The sequence below is a fragment of the Limanda limanda genome, chromosome 13 (genome assembly GCF_963576545.1).
Source record: "Limanda limanda chromosome 13, fLimLim1.1, whole genome shotgun sequence".
NCBI lineage: Eukaryota > Metazoa > Chordata > Actinopteri > Pleuronectiformes > Pleuronectidae > Limanda > Limanda limanda.
This window is the reverse complement of record NC_083648.1, coordinates 9,017,037-9,039,641: the sequence shown is the minus strand read 5'-3', so window position 1 is coordinate 9,039,641 and position 22,605 is coordinate 9,017,037. Positions and strand designations below refer to the sequence as shown.

The 22,605-nt window shown below is 42.7% G+C and overlaps 1 protein-coding gene across 1 annotated transcript in view; it reads right to left on the bottom strand.

Moving 5' to 3' along the window:
* The window catches only part of pde1cb (phosphodiesterase 1C, calmodulin-dependent b), a 75,929-nt gene that overhangs the window by 33,666 nt on the left and 19,658 nt on the right, over nucleotides 1-22,605 (bottom strand). The window contains exon 4 of the mRNA XM_061084334.1: nucleotides 8,955-8,981. Coding sequence (XP_060940317.1) covers nucleotides 8,955-8,981 — 27 coding nt within the window. The remainder of the gene's footprint in view (nucleotides 1-8,954; nucleotides 8,982-22,605) is intronic.

The window sequence follows — 22,605 nt, the reverse complement described above, 5'->3', positions numbered from 1 at the left end:
GTCACCAGCATTCCTCTTAGATTAACATCAAATCAAACACTCAGCTCATTCACAGACTCACACATTTATCCAGCAACAAGTCATGCATTATCAGACACACACACACACACACACACACACACACACACACACACACACACACAGAAAAGGCAGACATGATGGATGTTGGCAAACAAACACCAACAGGAAGGTGCAGAGTGTTTATTAATCTCCCCCCCACTTGACAAAAGAGCTTTCGACCAAGTGACAAACAACACTTTTCACTTTACAAAGCCAAATCCTTCACTGTCCACGGTTTATATAACAGCTAAGCTGCAAAGCACCACATCACTAACCAGGCCATTATCTACTTGGTTACTATCCAACAGTGGCTGAGAGCCGCCTTAAAAAAAACAAGTTTAATTACTGCTTTTAATTTACTGCTTGGAAACGAAAGATGAAGTAAGATCATTTATGACAAATGCTGGCGGATAATGCAAAGCAGTGATAACAACAACTAGAAGCATCAATCTGTTAAATAGGGCAACATATATTTACTATAGTTTTTGAATTGATGTTTTGTAAGTAGTTGTTTCAGAGAAGTGTTTATTCAAACAAAATATTAGGCTTCATCCAGACTTGTACAATTCATTTTTTAAATGCATCCCTGCCGTCCACAGAGTTTCCGAGCACTTAAGATGGTGTGATGAGGAAATGTTACTGGTCCCATTTCACTTCTAAAACTCTGGGGCTGAGTTGTGACTTATTGTCATTAACAGTTCCACCTCATGCAGTGTCTGTCCAAACAAAGAAATCCCTGCTCTAACTCTCTGTTGTTTCTCATTAGTTATCTCTTTAATTTTAGCAACCAACTGCAGAGTAAATAATCTGCTTCCTGTTTACACCACCATGTGCATGACCAGTGTGCGCAAACGGTTATGTGATATGCAAATTCAGGCATGTACTGTAAGTTTGCCAAGGAGCCTATGTTTTAATCTGACTGTCGGCAGGATTACCCAATATCTACTGAACCAATGTCAAATTATGGAGCAGATCTGGATAAATTGAGTGATCCAGAAATGTTTTTTCACGTTCTATAGCAAGGAGAGATCGGGCGTTAACCTTGCTCTCTCCAGATGTCCTAGGTTCTTGTTCCAGAGTGCACTTCATACTAAAGAGAGACATTACATCCAGTCTTTAATGTGATCAACTGAATGAAGAAGTGTGTGTTTAAAAAATCTGTTTATCCCTTAATTCTTTTAAAAGCAAAAATACTTTCTCCCTTGTTTCCAAAAGGCTCAGCTCTGCTTTACTGAACTTCTTCCATGTTCTGGTTTCGAAAGGTAAATCTGGCCAAACTTCCACAGCCCTGTGAAGCTCTGAACATTAACATTGCCCATTCCAATCTCATGCATTATTTCTGCTCATATCCATCCCTGCTTCTGCAAGAAAAGCCAATTTTTCAGACAAGGTCTCTCACACTGGTCTTGACAGAGGCTTTGGGCCACAAAAACTGACTCTGAATATACTGAACGTGAGGGTCTGTGAATCCCAATAGAGCTGAGATGACTGGGTTAGCTCCGGATGAATGAGGGGAGCTGATAGACAGCTGAACGGAAAGAAAAACACTCACACACGCACTGTTGGTTTCCGGGCATCACACATAAGCACACACATTAAGCATACAAAACACTAGCAGATTTTTCACATTCTCACACAGCGTGAGCAAATATTTTCCCTCTCTGAAAAACACAGACGCCAGGAGAAATAGTCTCACGTTCCTGCTTTGCCTCTCGTCTATCTGGGGTTATAACCCTCTGGACAAACAGCCAGCGGGGGGGACGTGGTGGAGGTTGGCTGGAGGAAGCGTAGATAAAGACAACTAGATTAAGAAGACAATCTGCACCATAAATCTGCAATCATATCTGCTGCAGGCTGCAGGAAGGGGAAGCCTCATGAGCAGGGAGGGCACGGAGAAACCCTGTGACGTTTATGTTCTCATCTCTGCTGTAGCTTTCAACTTAGGATAAAAGCCCATCATTTGGGCTTTGCAATCAATCTTCGGGAATAGCAATGCACTTATCTCAATAATGTCTTAGGTTGGCAAAGAGGGAGAAAATAATCAGCGTAGAAGCCCTTTCACTGCAGATTGGAACTGCAGCACGCGTGCATACAGTAACCCTCTCATAATGTCACTTTAAGGTAAGCAAAGGCAAAATAAATCAATTTGAAAGTGATTTGCCTCATTGTGTGCAGCTAGGTAGGGGCAGGAAATCCATCACAAGCAGCTGTTTGTCTGTGTGCAGCTATTTGCACATCGGAGAACCAGGTTTCACTTTGTGCTTGTGTGCTGGTGCACAAACTGAAGGGTGTCTCTCAGCACCTGCACGGTTTAGAAAAACTCTAACATGGTGTGAATCATGCTAACTGAGGCGGTTATACCTCCGGAAAAGAAAGGAGCACCTGATGTAGAGGAAAAAGGGAAAAGAGAGAGAGAGAGGGAGATGGGGGGGTTGATCGGTTGAGAAGAATGTAATTAGCCCGAGCTTGGAGATTTGTGTGAGCCGGGCAATTACCTCTGTAATCATCAGGTAGGAGTCGAGAGGAGGCGATTGGGTGAAGGGAGTAAAAGGAGGTGAAGAGAGATCGAGGGAGAAAGGCGCTTGATCGTAAGTATCAGTTTTATCAGTGCTGTAAAACAACAAAAAAACAAAAAAAATAACACTGTTTTCCAGAGAGAAATCCAAGTGAAGTGGTTTTAAAATAATCAAGGTTCCTTAAATGACAGGTTCGCTGCTGCCGCTGGCTGTGCTACACAATGAATGCAAACAAAACCGCTTCACACAAGAGCCAAACACAAAACACCACAACTCGTCACCTCAGCTGGGAAAAGAAAGAAAGTGAATCATTCATTAGTGGCTGAAATTGAGGTCTTGAGTTCTCTTGTCTAAACAGACGCTTGTTTATCATCAACACGGCAGATACTGCGATTGATTTACTCCTTTCGATGCAAGAGACTACATGAAGCAGCTTCATTATTCATAGCACAACGTGAGGAAAATAGCAAATGTTTGTATTCAAATCAAATTTCCTGATGTATAATCATTTATTTGTTTGATTCCAAACTAGATTTTCTTTTTCCACTTCATGCAATACTTGATGTGAAAAGGATAATAGATTTTTTGCTAAACACGGATGTTGCACGGGGATGTTTGCTTCTCACAAAACAAAACAGTAACTTCTGTCTTCTGTCTTTAGAATAATAGTAAAACTGCTGGATATAATTTCAAGAGTGGAAAAATTTAAAAGTTTCAGCAGAAAAGGTGGTGCATCAAAAAAACTGAATTGCAATTAAATCCACTGTAAACAGATTTGGTCTAGATGAGCCAACACAGCTGAAGAGGGGGGACATTGGATTTGTGTGAATTGACCATATAGTAATTCCATATATTTTTTTAAGCAATGGTGGATTGAATATCTTCGCACTTGTAAGAACATCAGCACAAGTGTCTTGTACATGACATGATCATTAAACCAATATGCCATTAAACCAACTGATCACAATCAGAGTCAAGGCAAGAATTGTCTTTTTTGACGTGTCTGACTGAGACTGAGAGATTTGTAACAACAATACATTTCAAAAGTGAGACCGTGCTTCAACTGAGTCTGAGGTAGCGACCGTGCGTCAAATCTTTAATGAACAGTGTGCAGTGTTGTCTATACTTTATATTCATCACCCGAGCACTTCATCAGTTTGTACTACAGCTGTAATTCCAGCTCCTAATTGCTCGAGAGACCAATAGTTCTTAGTTTTACGAGATAGGATTATGTTTGTTTCAGCATTTGTTCCATAACAGTTCAGTGTTCATCTCCAAATCGCTGCGGTGACAGACAAGTGGCCCCGGACCACAGGGAAGAGAGACACAGGCCTGGGTAATGGCATCTAATGGGTTGTTCTTGAAAGGCAGCCAATGCCTGGAAGATTTGCTCCCTGATTACTGACATTAACCAAAGAGATCAATTTTCCCTTGTGACTCTCAGCCTGAATATATCTGTCCTCCTCTCCGCTGCTCCTGTTTTCACCCTCAGTCAATGTGCTGTTTTCGTGATAGGTATTTTAATGGGTTTTTTTCTAGAGTTAAATCACTGTCTTGCTTACCTGCATTGACATGAGTTTTACTGTGGCAAGATAAAAGTATGTGAATCATTTAATAAATATCTGGTCATATCCCACCCCTGCGAAGATAAAAAGTCAAGCTCTTGATGATTATCACTATTACATTAATTAATTTAACTATTCAATATTTACTTTTTAATAAATTACATTTTCCAAAATGAAGGGAGATCCTATAAATACAGGTAAGAGCATATTGCACTTTTTCTTCTAATCTAAAAGATGTAATGACCTCTGTGCCCTCCATGGTAACAAATCCCCTGGTGTTTTCATTTGTTTTCAGAGTCTCATGCTTCTGCAGCTGCTTAGCTAAATAATTACTTCTGATTTTGCAGTCGCACCAGAAAAAATGTATCTGCCTGCAACTTGACATTTCGATCATCAAATAAGTTATTATTGCAGCAAGTGCTTATGACACAGACAAATAAAGTGGAAATTATTTTTTGTTTAGAAACAGAAACGGCTTTGAGACATGTTTTGAACCCCAGATAATTATTACCAGAAATGAACAGAGCTGTATGTGAGAAGGCAAATATTTATTATACGTAATGTCCTGCATGCTGTTCAGAAATGTTCCTGTTGATGTGAACGTGTCTGACCTGAACAACCTCCTGCTGCATTCTCCAAATGTTAAAGGAAAACTCGGAAATATGTTCTGAGCAGCCTCGAGAGCCACAAAACTAAAAATGATTCCCCAAAATGATTAAAAAAGCTCTGCGAGAAACTGATGAGTTCAAGAGAAAGTGCCGTGAGTCTCAATATTTTAAACATGCACATATTTAAAAACCAAGTGTCTGAAGAATGGAGCAAAGTGGAGGAGAGCAGGCTTGAGTCACTGATCTGCTGTAAACATGTATCCCTGCAATGCCTCCAAGCAATGTGCACAAACACAGGTTGTGTTGAGAGTGAAGTGAGACAGGAAAACTATCTTATAAACACACACACACTTTCGACAGCGTTGGCAACTGTGCTGACTATATAAGGCCATTTAAGGCTGAAAGTAAGCCTGGATCAGATGGCAAAACACTTAAAGCTTTTGAAGCCCGGGCTACAAGGAGTGACCACTGGAGCATATTTACAGGCCTAAGTGAAAGCCCATTTCATTCGGTGCTGTTTACAGGCCAAGGAATACAGAGATACATCTTCTTGTCGCTTTGCTGCTAAATAATCGCTGTAATTGGTCAGTCTTGGGTGATCGATGCCGTTTTTCTGTGAACACAAGAGCGACTGCTGGTTCTTTCTTTCCGGGGAATGGAATAAAATTGCTGTCTGGCACAATCACAAGCTCGAGGTAAGACAGAGATTTGTCAAAGATGAAACACTTTCTGAATCGGCCGCTCGATAAACCAGCCTCTGAACGGTGTCTGACCAGAGTGCAGCTCCAAGTTAACGTCTCTGCCCCCGATCCTTATCAGATTTGGGGAAGTTTACACTCCAGTTATCCCAGGCAAACTCAATATCACCAGAGAATTGCAATTGCTAATCATATCGGTTATTCGTAAACTCAAAGCCTATTCTCTTGTAACTTTTTATAAGACTAATGACTAATGTGTAGAATGAGATGAAATCAGAGCAGCAGCAGCAACACTTCTTTGTTTATACACAGAATATATTCAGATCATATAAAAATACACCTCATTCACTAGTATGTAGATATTTAGATAAAACTGGACTAACCATTGAAAAGACTGTAGCTGTAAGGTTTTATGTGTAGACTTGGCGAAAGCAGCCCTACATTACAATTAGGAAACCTTGTTATATCTTAAGAATCATGTCCTACAAAGATTATCAGCTGATGAAGATGCCTTGCCTAATAATTAATCAAAACCACATTTTCCGAACAAAATTATCACTTGGACCTATATTATGATAACCACCTACAATGCCAGAAATTATTTTTTAAAGAAAAAATAAATCCACCTTGTTATCTGACTTCTGGCCCGTGTCCCATCTGATAACATGGAGGAGGCAGGGTTTATGACCTGTAGTACAGCAAGCCACCAGGCGGCGATAGAGAGAATCTGGCTTCACTTTGTGGTGTGTAGTGCTTTAAAACAAGGTAAGTCTGCAGCACATGTCATCTAATGACTCATAGAGCGAACATTAGCTAACTTAGCTAGCTAACTACATTTCAGCCAACAACTTGGAAGACTGCAGGCTTGAAAAGAGAATCCTAGTTGGACAAATGCTTTTAAGAATGCTAATGATTACTATAAATGATCACTACTTCATATCCTATGTGCTGTGCAAGAATGGAAAGCTGCCAGGCATAGCAACAGTAACTAAGGGAGGCGGGGTTTTAAAACTGTCAGTTGTTGAAAGAGCAGATCACAATGGTGACCATGTGATCACAAATTATAACCAAAATAGTATCAGGCAAACAGTTTCCTCACTACCACCAGCAGACCAACACAAACTCAGGCCTACACAGTGTTACCTTTTACTTCTATTCAGCCCGACTCTCATGTCTCTTAACTCCCTTTCCATGCAAACACACACTCACACAAACACCCCTCTCTCTCCCGTCCCTCCCCCTGTGAAGAAGGCTATCTCTCCCTCCATCTGCGTGTGTGAGGGGTTGTCCTGGTGTGTCAGTAATGACAATGTCCCAGTGTTCCTCTCTGCCAATTAGCCCGGCCGTAATTACACAGACACATATGGAGCTGTCAATCACCCGGCTCCTCCACACAGGAACTCACCCACCCAGCCGAGTGAGAGCGAGCGAGACGGAGCGACAGCGACAGAGAGACGGGGAGAGTGAGAGTTTCCAACAGCTAGCTCTATACCGCTGCAAGCGACCACACGCTGTGTCGATGAGTAGCATGAGGAGAGTCTCCTTCAATTACCCGCACTGTGCAGAGATAGTTGGAAATGCCATGAAACAGCGTTAAAGTGGAGCTTCAGAAATACACGTTTTGAGATTCATTTGTGGAGTCGTTACAATTTCCTATTTACTCGGTTAAATAGGAAATTGTGCCAATGTAGTCTCCTGATTGAAGAAGCACCAGTTGATTTTACTGTTGCAGAGAGAAGTGGTACAATAAACAGAGAAATAAGGTTCAGTGTTGGTTGTTTGAAGGTGCTGCTATTTGGAAATTATAGTGAAAATGGTTGAAAAATACTGTGTTGTTGTTAGACATGTACCAGTGATTTGCCTTTAAAGGTTCAGGCTGATGACACTAGAGTTTGTTTTGGTTAGTGTGTATCTCTCTGTTAGCCAGATTACACAAAAACTACTGGAAAGATAAACTTGAAACCTTGTGGAAGGATACGGTTTAGGAAGAGTATCAGGAAAGGACCCATTTAATTTTTGTGCAGATCCGGATCAGGTGGCGGATCCAGGAATTCCTTCTCACTTTCTTTAAAATTGTGAGTTAGAGCATTTTCTTATGGAATAATTCATGGATCTCACATTTACGGGACTGCTATTTATGAGTGTGTGCAGCTTGGGGCAGATCCAAATAGAAATCTGTATCTAGTGATTTTGCATTTGGTTTCATAAGGGGTCTGTGTGGCCTTGGCTGAGGTTAGCACTCTGAGTGGCATTCTAGTTGCCAAATAAAATCCCATGAAAACTATTCAACCAACAACCAGTGTAACCATCACTCGCATAAATATAAACAGGTTATCATTCCGACAGTTGATGTACATTTGCTCAAATACAGAAGCTTGAAACTTTAAAATCTGATGGATATTGACATGAACTATATATTTTTCGCTGACCTGCAACAAAATATCTTTGTTTATTACTTTAATAACTAAATAAAAAGTATGTAATGACGAAGCAACTTAAATTCCTTTCACCTTCCTCAATTTGCACTGAGGCGTTGGCCTTTTAAAAAATATCAGAATTTATGGCTAAATTCAAGCTATTTTTGGATATTATTAAATAAAGGTTCAAGCAATACAGGCTCAATAATGGGACCCATAAAACACAGCATTACCATTTTAACCACTAAGTATTAAACCTGTCTGCAGATGTGTCTTAAACATTTTGTTTTACAGGGCCTGTCGGGTCCTGAAGCCATAAAATGTGCCCTATGAATCAGAAATAAAAGTCACGACAGGGGAAGCCGACGTGAATAACGAAGGACACTAAAAGCATTTTTTCAGATCAATACAGAAACATCTCTAACAAATGATACTTTAATCTGCATTATCCATTCATCCAGTGGCAATCACTAATCCCAGTTTGCGCCCTTGTAAATAAACACATTCAAGTCCCAGTTAATGGAGAGCCTGATTTCCCCGGAGCATCTCCAGCAGCACCACACAAATGAAAGTTTTATAATGACAAAGATAACATGCACAGCACTGCACTTATTCATCAAGCTTTCAAGTTCAGAGACGTCTCTGGTTCCCAAACATCTGCGTCACCATCATTCCTACCCATTAGAGCTCCAGCTATCTGTTAATGATGAGTCGGCACTTGATTCAACACGAGGCAGAAATAGTTTGTGAATGCGCAGTGTGATGAAGGTGTGTTACACATGTTCAGTTGTATTTCTGGCCCCCGGGAATAGAGGTTGATAGTAAATAAAGATAATCATGGCAACAAAAACAACTTTTATTTAGATTGCTGTATATTTATAACAGGGTTAAATGACAGAGTTGTTGTCTTTGCAGCACGAGCAACAATGGACAATATAGAATAACAATATAGGAAGTTCCATGAGGTCCAGTGGTAATGATGAGTGGGAGGAGCAGAGGGAGAGTATTGAGAAACGATGGAGAAGGAGGAGGAGAAGGAGAGTGGGATGAATATGAAGGAGGAGGTCCAGGGCCCCGCAGCAACTCTTACCTCTGGGACGTCTTCTTGTACTTGCGCCTGCCAGAGAAAAAAAACACGAGGATGGTGAGGCATTGATTTAAACGTTTATCTCCACATTTGATTTATTTTATTTTTCTCACGCAAGAATCAACTGCACAAATAGAGAAGTGCTTTTATAAAAGATGTGTTGCATTAATAAAAATAAAGTTGCTCCACACCTGTGGTTCATTTAGAACCAGCCATATTCTGCTCATTATATATGGCTTGCCAATTATTTTCCTCAGCGGTTTGAGAGGCTTATTAAATTGGTCATAATTTATACAATTTAGTTGCTGCTATGAAAGTTATCTCCCAGCACCAGCTGCCTCCGGCTCTTTGCACAGGTCTCTGTCCGTGGATCATCCTCCACTGTTCTGCATTGACTCTATGGTGAATGTTATTGTCTTTTCCATTTCTGTGGCTTCAGGTCAAACTGTTTCGTCACCATCTCCATCACTGGCAGCATGATTTCTAGAGGTTATATCTTCATCTGAGATTGTTTCTTTTGTTATTTCGCAGGATCACACAAAAGCTACTGAAGCGATTTCCACGAAATTTTATAGAGGGGGAAAAAGAAGAACAAGTCAAGTATGGAGCGGATCCAGGTTAACAGGCTGATCCTGGAAAGGTTTATATATTCGTTTTGGGTGCTCTAATATGCCGTCTGCTAATTTCTGACTTGAAGACTTGAAGGTGTGAATTCCTTCTTCCTCTTTCTACACTTGGTTAAACAATTTAATGAATAAAATCTACCCAGAAAGGGCCAAACTAGAAGCAATTAAGAGGAGTCAATTATTAAAATGATCACACAGGTGGCATTTACCGAGCTGAAATTAACAATTCAGGATCACTTCGGGGAATCAAACTTGCAACCATCACCACTTAAGTAAGAGTTTGTCAGATAAGTGCACAAGTGTTCTTGCATGAGGGCCAAAGTGTGCAAACAGATCAAGTATTTATACTTTTAGCAATTATATGTAAATATAAAGCATGTTTTGATTGAACAAATTGTTTCTCAACAGTCACATCATTTAGTGTCCACACACACAGCAAAATAGAAAAAAGAATGCAAGTGCTTACAATCACTTATGCAAATTAGGGATTTAAGAGGCGTAATGATATTCAAAAACAGATGTGCACACACATTCACACCACTCCACCCCCTGACATCCCTCCTACTTTACTTCTGCGCGCACACACACACACACACACACACACACACACACACACACACACACACACACACACACACACACACACACACACACACACACACACACACACACACACACACACACACACACACACACACCACACACACACACACACACACACACACACACACACACACACACACACACACACACACGAGGAACCTACTCAGTGACATTAAAACACACCTAGTATCCCTGGGCCTAAAAACACACCCACACCTCATGGAGAGTTAACAGCATGGCTCTAAAAGCTCAAATTCATACACACACTTACGAGCACTCTTATCAGCAAAGTGGAGGGAAGGAGAGACGCGTGGCCACTGGACCACAGACGCTCTTTTTTAAATTCCAGTCAGGCACGATTCACAGCACTTAGCCTGATTTGTTTCTCGGCCGTTTTTCTGTATCAATCTTTCCTGCAGCTCGGTGTAAAACTGCAAGCTAAGGGAAGTTAGTCTGTGCAAAGAAATGTTAAGAGCTCCCTCGAGATTAGTGGGGACAGAGATTGAATTCATCATTTGGGATCTATCCAGCAATTAAAAAGACATTAAATATCACAGTCGGATGGTTGTGTGAGCGTTGGGAGTTTTAAACGGAGAACACATAATAAAGAAGTAAGAGTAAGAAGGAAGAGTTTTAGGGAAATCATATGAACTTTAACTAAAGCACATCACGTTTAAGACAGACAAATAAAGATAAATGACAACCTGGCAAATGGAAGGTCAGAGAGAAACAACAGTATTGATATTTCTGCGTTTCCTCACCTCCTCTTCCATCCTTTCTCCAACCTTTTGCCCCTTCCCCCCCCTCGCTCAGCTCCCTTTACATCCCGTGTGTGTCTGTCAACAACACAGAGCTTCTTCTAATTAGGAGGCTTTAATGCAATGTCCTCAGCATAATGAGGATGTGGGCTGAAAGGAGTCACGGAAATTCCAAGAATTATAATAATTATGAGGGTCACAGTGAAGTTATTAGGCAAAATCTGAGACCATGGAGGCGGCAGCTGCGGCTCGGGAGGTGGAGCGGGTCGTCTGACTGACCAGGGTGGTCGGTGGTTTGATACCCGAGCTCCTCTGAATGTCAAAGTGTCCTTGGGCAAGACGATGAACCCCAAATGGCCTTCAATTATTTGCCTTCAGAGTTTCAGTGTGTGTGTCTGTGAAATGCTTCATGTACAAAAAACATCAACGTGTTCTTCTTGGACAGGGCTCGAGGAAGCATTCAGGTTCTTTACTCAAGTAAAAGAAGAGTACAAATACTCCATTACAGGTCAAAGTCTTGCATTGAAGACATCAGTTTTGTAATCTTCAGGGGTTAAAGTGACCGGAACAATCCAGGACGGCGTCACTCCTCAATTAACAAGTAAATAAATGTGATCGGCACTTTCATACATAATAATGTGGGCCGGTGAGCCATCAAAAAATCCATTAGACTTTTACCGACCCCGTCAGTGTCTTTACTGTCCCCCTCTGATTCGCTGTTAGGCTATGAGTCTGCTGCATTCATGCTCCCGCTGACGTATGTAATCACCCCCCCGACCCCCAAAACCCACCAGCACCACCACTGCACCGCTACAACTGATCCAAGGGTCCGCCCCCCCCCCCCCAAGTGACAAATCCTAACCCTCATTAATATGTTAGACGCATTTAATCATTGCAGTTTGTTAGGTGAATCTAATTTGGAGCTTTTATTAATGTACTGTTAGCCTGTTATTAATTATTGATTAGTCTGATTATCTTTGAAATTAATCAACTGACTTTGGGTTGTGAAACACCATCAGTTACCCAGATTATTACAATAAATATGGCAGCAGCTAATTCGTATACTTGAGAAGGAGTTAAAGTACTGGTACCTTAAGTTAGTACTTGAAAAGCCGTTTTTAGATGATTTGCCCTGCCTCACGAACCGGACAGTGTCATAAAGCGGTCAGCCACCTTGATCCTCCTTGGGCGGAATCTGAAATTGCCCTTAAGGGAGTTCTCTGTGATGAACTGTTGATCAAGTGATTAAATAATTCATTGATTTCCATTAATCAGTGGGTGACGGAGAGGTCGGGTCTGTCCCAGTGATCTAATTTATTAATGGAAATCCATTGGAATCCATTCACCGATGCAAAAACATAAAGGGGCCATTTGTCAGAGGGAAGTAATAAAACACATCACGCTGTTTCATTCCTTGATCAGTGGATGTCACCGAGGCTTTAGGCTGCATCACTGAAGGTTGAGCAGGGGGAGAACTGTCCGGAGCGAATGATCCCTCTGCCTGTCCAAGGATGATTGGTGTACTCTGTGGAGTGCACTGTGCCAGAGAGAGTGCTGTGATAGCCGTCCAGCATGCACACACACACACACACACAAACACACACGCACACAAATCATACAGCTGCCAAACAAATCTCCTAGGATAAGCTGGCAGCACATACAGTAAATGTCACCAGGCTGCTGCAACACACATCCAATCTATATCATCCACACGACCACATGCACCATCAACCTTTATACATCACACAGACACACACACGCACACAAACACACACTGCAAAGGACCGAGCCCTCCCTATTAAACACACAACATACACAGTGTGGTGCGTGTGGGGGCTGCCTGTCAGTCGGAGCTCTCTCTTCAGACAGAGGCTCTTTGTGAGATTAAAGGCTAATGTGATCTCTGACACGCAACAGGAGCCCTCAGAGCAGCCGGCAGACTGCAGCGGAGCCCAGATGATGAAAAAAACAAATAAATAAATAAATAAGGAAAATAAGAGGGAAGAAAGTCCCCGACCGCTGTTACATTCATCGGGACTCACTATCCATCAAAGATCCCAAAAGACAGATGGTTATGATAGGAAATTTACGGCGGTGACCAAATGGAAGAGACAATAAAGCCATCCGAGGAAGCTGAGCGTGGCAGAGGATGATGGAAGAGGCAGGGCGGTGGAGGGGGGGACGGGGGACCACATGTTGGGCTTATGACACAGAAACAATGACTAATCACTGAGCATCAGAAATACAATGACACGAAAATAACTGAGAATAAATTAGAGCGATGCGAGAGGAAAGGTGATCGATGAACTGGTGGAAAGCCGCGTATCATTTACTCGGAGGAAACGGTTTCATCGGGACCTCCAGCACTAACATCACAGACGTCTTTTTCCAAAACCCTCCTATCTACACTGCTGTCTAATCCCCCTGCTGAGTAAGAATGATGAGGAAATTCCCACCTCAACCTGCAAACAGCATGAACTGCATGGGGGCTTTCTTCTCAGGGCGAAAGGTCAGAGGTGTTGATGAGCTGGTGGATGGATGGAAGTACTGTTGTAGTATTTTATACTACTCTGGCCAACCACAGAAACTGAGGAATGCATGGCTTGAGGAGGTTCTTGTATTATTTAAAAGGAAATAGCTCGGCAGGATTAAAGAACCCAGCCGCCAACAAAATAACGGAAAATAAGCAGATGAAAAAAACAGAAAAAAATCGAAGAAATCCCTTTCGCTTACTGACTCCACCAAGATACATGAATATAATAATTCAGGTAAAGATTTATAGTCTTCTTGCATCTTACATTGACAACAAGTGTGTTGTTCAGAAAAAAATGGCATCAACATCTGTTTGCTTATGAGAACAGCTGCAAAACCAGTTTAGTAAATAACATTAGAGTGGCATTAAGCATGTTTTTCTACATCAAGGCTGCAAGTGTGAGTAACCCTCCGTTCTCTCTCCTCCATGGTCACCACTTCAGTTCTGATGTACGTTCCTTCCTTTCACAAAGGAAGTAGCTCAGAGCTGCTCTGAGTGGTTTGAGCGATACCTCCATCTCCGTGCGTTTTTCTCTTACTTCTGTGGGTCTATATACAGTCTATTGTCCTCTCACACACACACACTCTCTCTCTCTCTCTTACTCTCTACGATCTCTCTCTCTCTCTGATCTCTCTATGGGTGTGAAGACACTCATTAACCCAACACCTTTCCTAGACCCTAACCATCATAAACATATACCTTACCTCCAAACCTTACCCAAACCTAAACATAAAACTAGTCTTGATCCTGAGGCAGCCCTCTGAAGTTGTGGCGATCAGCAAAAATGTCCTAATAACAATGGTTCTAAACCTACATTTGTCTTTGTAACCATAGAATGACATGTACACAAACACACACATACATTCAGTAAACAAAATGAATATGACGATCAGGTGAACAAAGGTTTTATCTGATTTAGTCTGTGATAAATATTTACAGATACATTCACATACAGTGTCACACATGCAGAGGCGCACGCGCACGCGCACGCGCACACACACACACACACACACACACACACACACACACACACACACACACACACACACACACACACACACACACACACACACACACACACACACACACACACACACGTATATCACACAGCATTTCTTCACACTTGTTGAAAAGAGTCAAAGTGGATGTATACTCACAGTCCCCGGAGCCGGAGCCAAATCTTTTCAATCTGTTCCGGCTGGAGATACTTCAGGGACGTGCTTTCAAACTCCTCGATCTCTTTGGTGGGAGACTCCATGTCGGAGACTCTCAGAGTTCCCGATGTGCCAACGAGAGATCAACAACAACAAAAAAAAAAAAGTTTAATCCCTCCTAAGTGAGAGCGGTGAGGAAGACGCAACAAGCAGAGCGAGGTGGCGAGGATGTGCTGGAACCCGGGAGATCTCTTCAATCACATTTGCACCCAAAGCTGCGACAGAACGCCCGTCATCCTTTCCTCTTTCTCTCTTTCTTGTCCCCCCCACCCCCCTCTCTTGTTTATGTGTGAGAGAGTGTGGGACTGAAACTCAGCAACAGTGCAGGGGCAGCGCACAAGTAGCTGTGACAGTCGTGAAACAGCCCAACTGCACCTCTTTCCACTCTCCCTCCCTCTCGCTCTCTCCCTCCCTCCCTCCCTCGCTCTCTCTCTCTCACTCGTTCACTTCTCTCCTGTGTGAGGACAGGGGTCCTGGAGCCGTGCCATGCTCTCCCAGCAACGACGGGATGCAGACGGCAGGGCAACGCAATCCGGGATTAAACGCTCACTGCCGAGCCTCTCTCCGCACAAGAGGGAGGGAGGAGAAACACCAGCAGTCAAAGAGAGGGAGGAGTCTGGCTGATAATGAGAAACCATGTTCTGTGTCATCCACTGGAAGAAAAAGAAGAAGAAAAAAAAAGCAGAGGGAGCGAGGGAGGACGGAGAGGAACAGGAGGACGAGACCTTCGGGAGGAGAGATGACGAAGGTGTGAGTGAAAACCTCTCTGGATTCTCCACCTGTGAGACATGACAGCTTCTTGTCCTCTTTTCTTCACTTCACATACATTTGTGTGAAAGGTGAATGACATGGAACAAACACAGACTTCATCAAAAGGTGAAAATGTGACCAAGTGACAATGTACTTGTCTCACAAAAAGCAGATCGTACATTTGACGTGACACATTAAGTCTCACTGCAAGGAGGATTAAATAGAGCCGACAGGGCATCGACACTGATTTGCCCCAGATTACACTGATCCATCGTCCCCAACCCCCCCAAATAAAAGCATTGCAACACATACACTACTATTCTGTTTTAATAACATACACACGGCTCACAGCAGCATCCGAATGCCATGGGGTCGTACTCTACATTTTTACAACCACCAATGTCCTTCCTGCTTCATTTGGTCAGATAACTTGGCAGCAGGCCAGTTTGAAAATTAAGACCCTTTTACGAGCGATATAAACCATCACAGGTCCTGCATATATTATGTGTTATACTCCTTCCATACTAAAAGCTCAATCAGCGACTCTAGCAGGAGGAGCTTAGTATTCATTCGTCTTGTTCCCAATAAATTGTATAATAAACACGTTAATACTCAGAGGCCAGCTGCCTGGGGGGTGCATGCAACATAGCTGGTTCCTTGTCAGCCTGAAAAAACATTATACTACTACTGCCTGTTTGGAATGGGCTGTTTGCTGGTGGCACATTTCTTTCTGAAACTGCATAAAAAAGATGTTCACCTGCAATGTTGATCGTGAGCGTCACTTGCTTTCATGAGTCCCGGCTGCCGCTATATTCAAAGTTTATTGATAGTGAACATATCGCTCTTCCATGGAGAGGCGGTGGACTAGTGGCAGAAACTTGGACTATGGGCAGAAAAGGTCTCTGGTTCGACTCCACGGAGAAACAACAAAAAGACGAGCCTGGATTGATCTGTCCAAAAATCCAAGAGGATTCTCCCTAACCTGCTCTAGTGCCCCTGAGCAAGGCACCTTACTCCCCCAACATCTGCTCCCCGGGTGCCGTACACGGCTGCCCACTGCTCTGTGTGTCCTGCACCAGATGGGTTAAAAGCAGAGGTTAAATTTCCCTCCTTGCATGAGTGTGCTTGTGCATGTCTGTGCATGTGTTTGGGACAAATAAATGTATCTTAAATCTTATCTTAAATCCAATTCACACTAAATTCGACACTGCACTTCCTTGGCCCCTAAAGTGTGAAGGTGATAACATGACCAGTTCTTGGGGCATGTGATCCACAGACAGACAGGCAGAGATTTCTGGAATAAGTAGATACAAGATATAATGTATCCAATCATATGAAACTTCTTCTACTGCTTGTTCTTCTTCTTCTTCTTCTTCGTTGGTCCCCCGCTCACTGAAGGTCTAAACCCCTCTCTTTCCTCACTGTCTGCCAGTCCAAAAGTTGCAGGCATGACTCAGCCTGGTGCCTCTCCCCTTCTCCCCGAGCCCCCCCACCATACACTACACTCGGGGTCTTTCAATTACTTGATGCAGGATGCAGGGATAATGCCAGGGCACCACCTCAAAGAGGCTCCTGCTTTCATCTACCGAGATGGGGCCACCGTACGGAGGGAGGAGAAAGGTTTGCCTGAGTGCCATGACGCCTGCTGATGTTCTCTTCAAAGGCGCACTTATCTGTGTTTCCTTCCCCCCCCGTCTATGCCTTTCTGTGTCTTTTCTCTTTCTGGCTGCTTTCTTCCATCCACTCTTCATCAATGTGTCAGTGCCATTTTTCTCTCTCTCTCTCTCTTTCTCTCTCTTTTGTGGAGGTATGCTGGCCCCCAGGGCAGAGCTGACGGGTCAACTCGGGGGGAAACCACGAGAGTAACTTCACATTTTCACTGCTCGCTGTTCACAGGTTTACACACCAGGGACCTGATGCCTCCTGTCATCTGTGTGTGGAAGTGTGTCACTGAACAAGGTCGAGCCTGGTGAGAAAGTTTCTGTGAAAAACAGGGCAAGGAGCAGGAAGGTCAATGTGAATGTTTACTCAGGAAAGGACAAAGCAAAGCAAGATGCAGTAGTTTACAGTAGCTGAGATTAACTGCATCTACCTGGATACAGGCAGGTCATCAGCACGTGAGCCTGAAAGTTAGTTTCCAGAAAGTATCTTCACTAAACCTGCCTGAATTCAAGTGTGTGTCTGCTTTTAGGGACTGAAATCACTGAGCTATGATGACACTGTCCTAATAAGACATAAACAATGGTTTATTTATTGTTGAAGTGTCAGTATCCTTCAACAGAGGAATCTGCCAGATTGTTGAACAACGTCCGAAACCCCAGATCCGTTCCAGCTTCAGAACTATTGGTAATTTCACGATTTTTTTACATTTCACAAACTTCCAATCCCACATTCACATTTATAACCATCATCATATTTTTGCCCCGGTACGTTTGTTGGTTTGTTGTTTTTTGTAGCAGCAATACTAAAGGGGTTTCCACAAACCTTGGAGGGACAGGATATGGGAAAAGAAAGAACGCCTCCATATGTATACGTATTGTATGTGTATTCTAGTGCTAGTTCTAGTTTCGTGCATTGCTTGGAGGTTAGAAAGTCGGCTTCATTTGTCTCTCACTAGCTTTTCTTTCCATTCACTTGTTTTGCTTGTTTCTATGATGACTGGCTTCTCACGCCGTGAAACTTCGATGCCAGGAGCAGAAACACAATAAACAAAGCTTAGAAAACAATTTGTTTCAAGAACGCTTGGTCAAGGTTGCAGAAAAACAGTAAGCAGGAAAGCAGAAACAGTAAGTGCAAGGACAGGATCTGACAGGATGCCCACTCTGGTTTCTTTCCTGCGTTATATTCTCTGCAGCCGTTCACCACCCAGACCTCCTCACCCTCACTGCTCTGCCTCACAACATCAAGGCCGCATTTTTTCTTCTACTGACTGCAAACATTGTATGAATATTTTGAGGAATCGTGGCTAGTGGGCTGAATCATCACTATCTTTGACAAACAAAAGGTCAGAATCCTGAAGTTTTTATTTGTCTGGCCACTCAATAAGAGATGTTCGATTAGAAAAAGAACCTTGAGTATGATTCTAAAGCCTGAAACAGAAAATATTTATAACATCCCACATTCACTTAATGCGTGAAATAGCAGGAACAAGAATGTAGCTTGTTCAGAGAGATGTGGCCTCCAGCTTTTGTACCAAAGGAATCTCAGAATATTTTAATTACATTGCCGGCTGATGAATGAAACACCTTGCGGGGAAAAGGACCAACTGAAAGGACACAATTACAACCATGCAGGGAATGTGGTGAAATATTAGGAATACACTGCAGTCTTTCACTTGTCGCTCATTTACAAATCGTACGCCGAATAGAATCTGAGTGGGAAACAGGGTAATTAGCAGTGTGAAGGGTCCAAACAGAGTAAATACATTCATCACTGTAGTCACATGGTAACACTCGCATATCAAACGTGGAGATGAAAACATTGAAAAATGTGAATAAAGGCTTTGCTGTTTGGGTGATTAAAAAACTGCATTTTATTCAGTTTCAAGACAGATGAACCAGTAAAAGAGCCCAAAACATGTTCGTACATGTGATAATAATCTAAATACGTGCCTGACTAATTAATTTACAACAACTGCCCTGAAAAAAAGACCCAATGAATCAAGTCCGATGAAAATGACTTGTTTCCATGACTATGACGGAGGGACCGGCTGGAAATTACGCGCTGCTGAGGTATTCTTGCCACTGAGCTCGGGCTCCCTCAAAGCTCACACATCCAAATCAAGACATTAAGAGCGCCGGCCATTTGGAGGTACATGAAAAATTCAGATCTCATTTAAATTTCCTGGCGGTTCGATAAGGATATCTATGCATCAAAATAGCAATCGCCTCAGCGGTAATGACCACATTTTGCTGAAGATCATTTATCATAAAATACGATTCCCCATCTATACTTAATTTCTCCCTTTGTATTGGACGTATTGGAGATGGAAGGATGGGTGGGAGAAATTGAGGGCATCAAGCTCCATTTATTTGGAGAATGATGGAGGTGGAAAAATACCCCAGAGGAGAAAGTTCCTATTACTTCATCCCTAAGAGAGATACCCATAGGTCAAAGGTGATGCATGCAGCTGCTGAACTGAGGGCTCACGTAGCATAGAGGCAATTTAAACAAGGCCTTCTCTTATAGCCCTTTGGTTATAAAGGTCTAAACTGTCACTGTAGCTAATACAATGATAATTTTTTAGACACTGAAGTATGTTGCATGTAAAGAAAGCCTGTAGTAGATTGTTAAACACTATGTAGCAAGTTTTATGACAATTTATTTATGTATAATATAGAAAATGGTCACAAATTCAATGAAACTCTCACCAACCTCCTCATTTGGCTCAACACTTTGAAAGATGATCATGGAGATGATTGCCTGACATCTAATCTAGCACCACCCACAGGTCACACGTCCGGCTTCTGCACATGTTAGCTTGTAGCTCAAAGCAGCCAAAACAATAACAGTCTTAGTCGTATTGATCTGACTGCAACCCTAAACCTTATGTCCAATATGTTATTACAAAAATATCTATTTTAACTACCCCTGCTTCAGCCGACACTGGTCATCATTAGCATCTCTTTGTAGCCATGTCACAATATTAACTCCAACCTTTAGATCTGCTTCAGGCACTTTGACTTATTGGTACAATCTCCTCACTCGCCCCTGGTTTACCTCTACTGGTTACCAGCCACACTCCACAGGTAGAGTTCAGTAGGTTGTGCGAGCTTAGTAACTGAGAAGTCTATAAAAAGAACGGATCACCCAAACAAAAAGCAGCTTACAGGCACACATAGCTCTCGAGTCGGGTGTTGCACTAATTTTAAAGCCATTTGAGTCACTGTCAATATCAAAAATGTCCCTTGAGCTCTAATTTAGACTTCACTATCAAATATATAATTTATGCAATGTTTTTAAAAATGGTTTCATGGCTCAGTCATTCTTTTAAAAGAGCCATTCAACATCCAGTGTGTCGATACAAGTGATTGTGTCTTCATGCTTAATTTCTCATTTTAATTGGGTTTCTTTGCTGACATGCCATAAAAAAAAGGATGCGATTTCCTGTCCAAGAGTTCACTTCAGGGTCAAGGCTCAGGAAACGGCACAGTCACAGTAACTCACATGGCTCAAACCTGACACACAGTCATACTAATTAATGCCGCGGAGACAAAATCCTGCTGCCGACCACCACCTCCAGATCCCCTCCAAGCAACAATCAGATGTGTGTGCAAAGCCCTCAAGGAAAGGACTCTTCACATCATGGGTGTACAAACAAACCCAACACGTTTCTGTTGATCTATTTTCTGCAAACAATAACCAAAGACTTATTTTTCTTATTGACAAGTTGTAGGCAGATGGGGGATAAACAAAAACAAACATATCGATCGAAGCAGAGGTCAAAGGCTTTATACAATTTTTATGTAACACCAAACTGTATTTGTTTCCTATTATTGAGAAAGCTCTTGTTGATTTATACTGGTTCATAGTGGATCTATGAATACATGGCATCATGAGGCAAACAGCAGCACTGCAGCTCTTGAACATCAGAACTGTAAGGTTACACTTCAGTCATTTTAATGAATAGCTCCACCATTAGCCCATGTGCCTCCGTGAGCCAGTGTCACACCCGGCAGCGGAGCCTCATTAGCCGACTAGTGAAGCTAGTGATGGAGGTTGTTGCGGCACAAGGGATGGCAGTGGGGGTCTGTGAACCCGCGGCTGCAGCCAAAGGAGGGGTCACGCTCCAAAACTGCCGGCTGCCACGGAGGAGACAGCCGCCTTAATCAGCTGCAAAGTTCACAGCGGCACACTGCATCCAATTAACCAGTGAATAAATCACACTGACCACGGAGGAGCTGCATGTGCGACTGCCCGTTATCTCTCTATCTGATGATTCAGACTTTTCACGTCTATTTGTGTAATTGTTTTAGATGCTACCGTTTAAATCTTTGTCTGAGGAACAAATTCCAAATGTTAAAAACATTAGGTAAAGGAATTCACACAAGATTTCTCATGAAGGTCCTTTTAAGCCCATCTAGTTTGTACGTATGGGGCAAAAGCTAGGAACCCTGGATCACATCCTCCACTGCACAAAGGCACCTGGAAAGGGACAGTACATAATTGATTGTGAAGACCACCACTTCCAAACAAGCCATCGCCTTTGGTAGGGGTGAGGAAAAGCCAAAACCCACCAAAAGGTCATCTGCACATCAAGGGTGAGTGATCGGCAGCTGTTGGTTGACCTTGACCAGTCCACTTGAATCCACTGGGTCCCACTAAACAAGCTGTGGCTGCTGGAGCTGAAAATTCAGGACTGACAGGAAGCTCTCCAGGTACACAGGTCACTTAGCAGTCTGGATGGAGAGCAAGGTATTTCCCAGTGGAGGTTGGATTGCAGGAGATTCACAGACACACAGGCAGCAGCCACAGAGACAGGTGGGTAGTTGGACATCTGGACACAAGCTCGATCTGATCATCCTATAATGGGACAAACTGCCATCTGTGTGGTGTAGTGGTGGTCGTGTGGTGACTAGAAGTGATGCTACAAGCAGCACATTGTAGGCGTTTTTGGACTTCAGGGAAAACAATAACACAACACTCTTTATACAACGATACCTTTAATAAAATGACTGGTCTCACCGTTTGAATGAATCCACCTCATAGTCCATTCAAAAATACTTACAGCTTCCCTAATGAGAAGCAATAACTGCACGACACCGGCCACACAGATGAGTCAGCGTGTTCTTAAACACTAATGGCTCCATACTATTTTCTATCCCCGCACTCTGTGACTAAGCGTGCACTTAACTGTGTTTTAACCGCAGCTGAGATCTAAAAACAATTTCACCAATTGTTGTGTGTGTGAAGTGTTAACCACCGTTCAGAGGATCTGAACGTAGACGAGAGAAAAAAGAAAACAGTCAAGCAGCTTCGAGGGACACGGAAAAGATACTGAAAAGAAATCAACTGGAGTTTAATCAAAACAGCGCTTTTAAAAATGACATTAAAAAATTAATTTCCGCCCTATTCACCTGGACCTCAGCTGAATTGTACCTTCATTCCACCCCAGTTAACATCCGTATATACCCCCTGTCCTCTAACTCTGCCATCACTCTCATCCTGCCC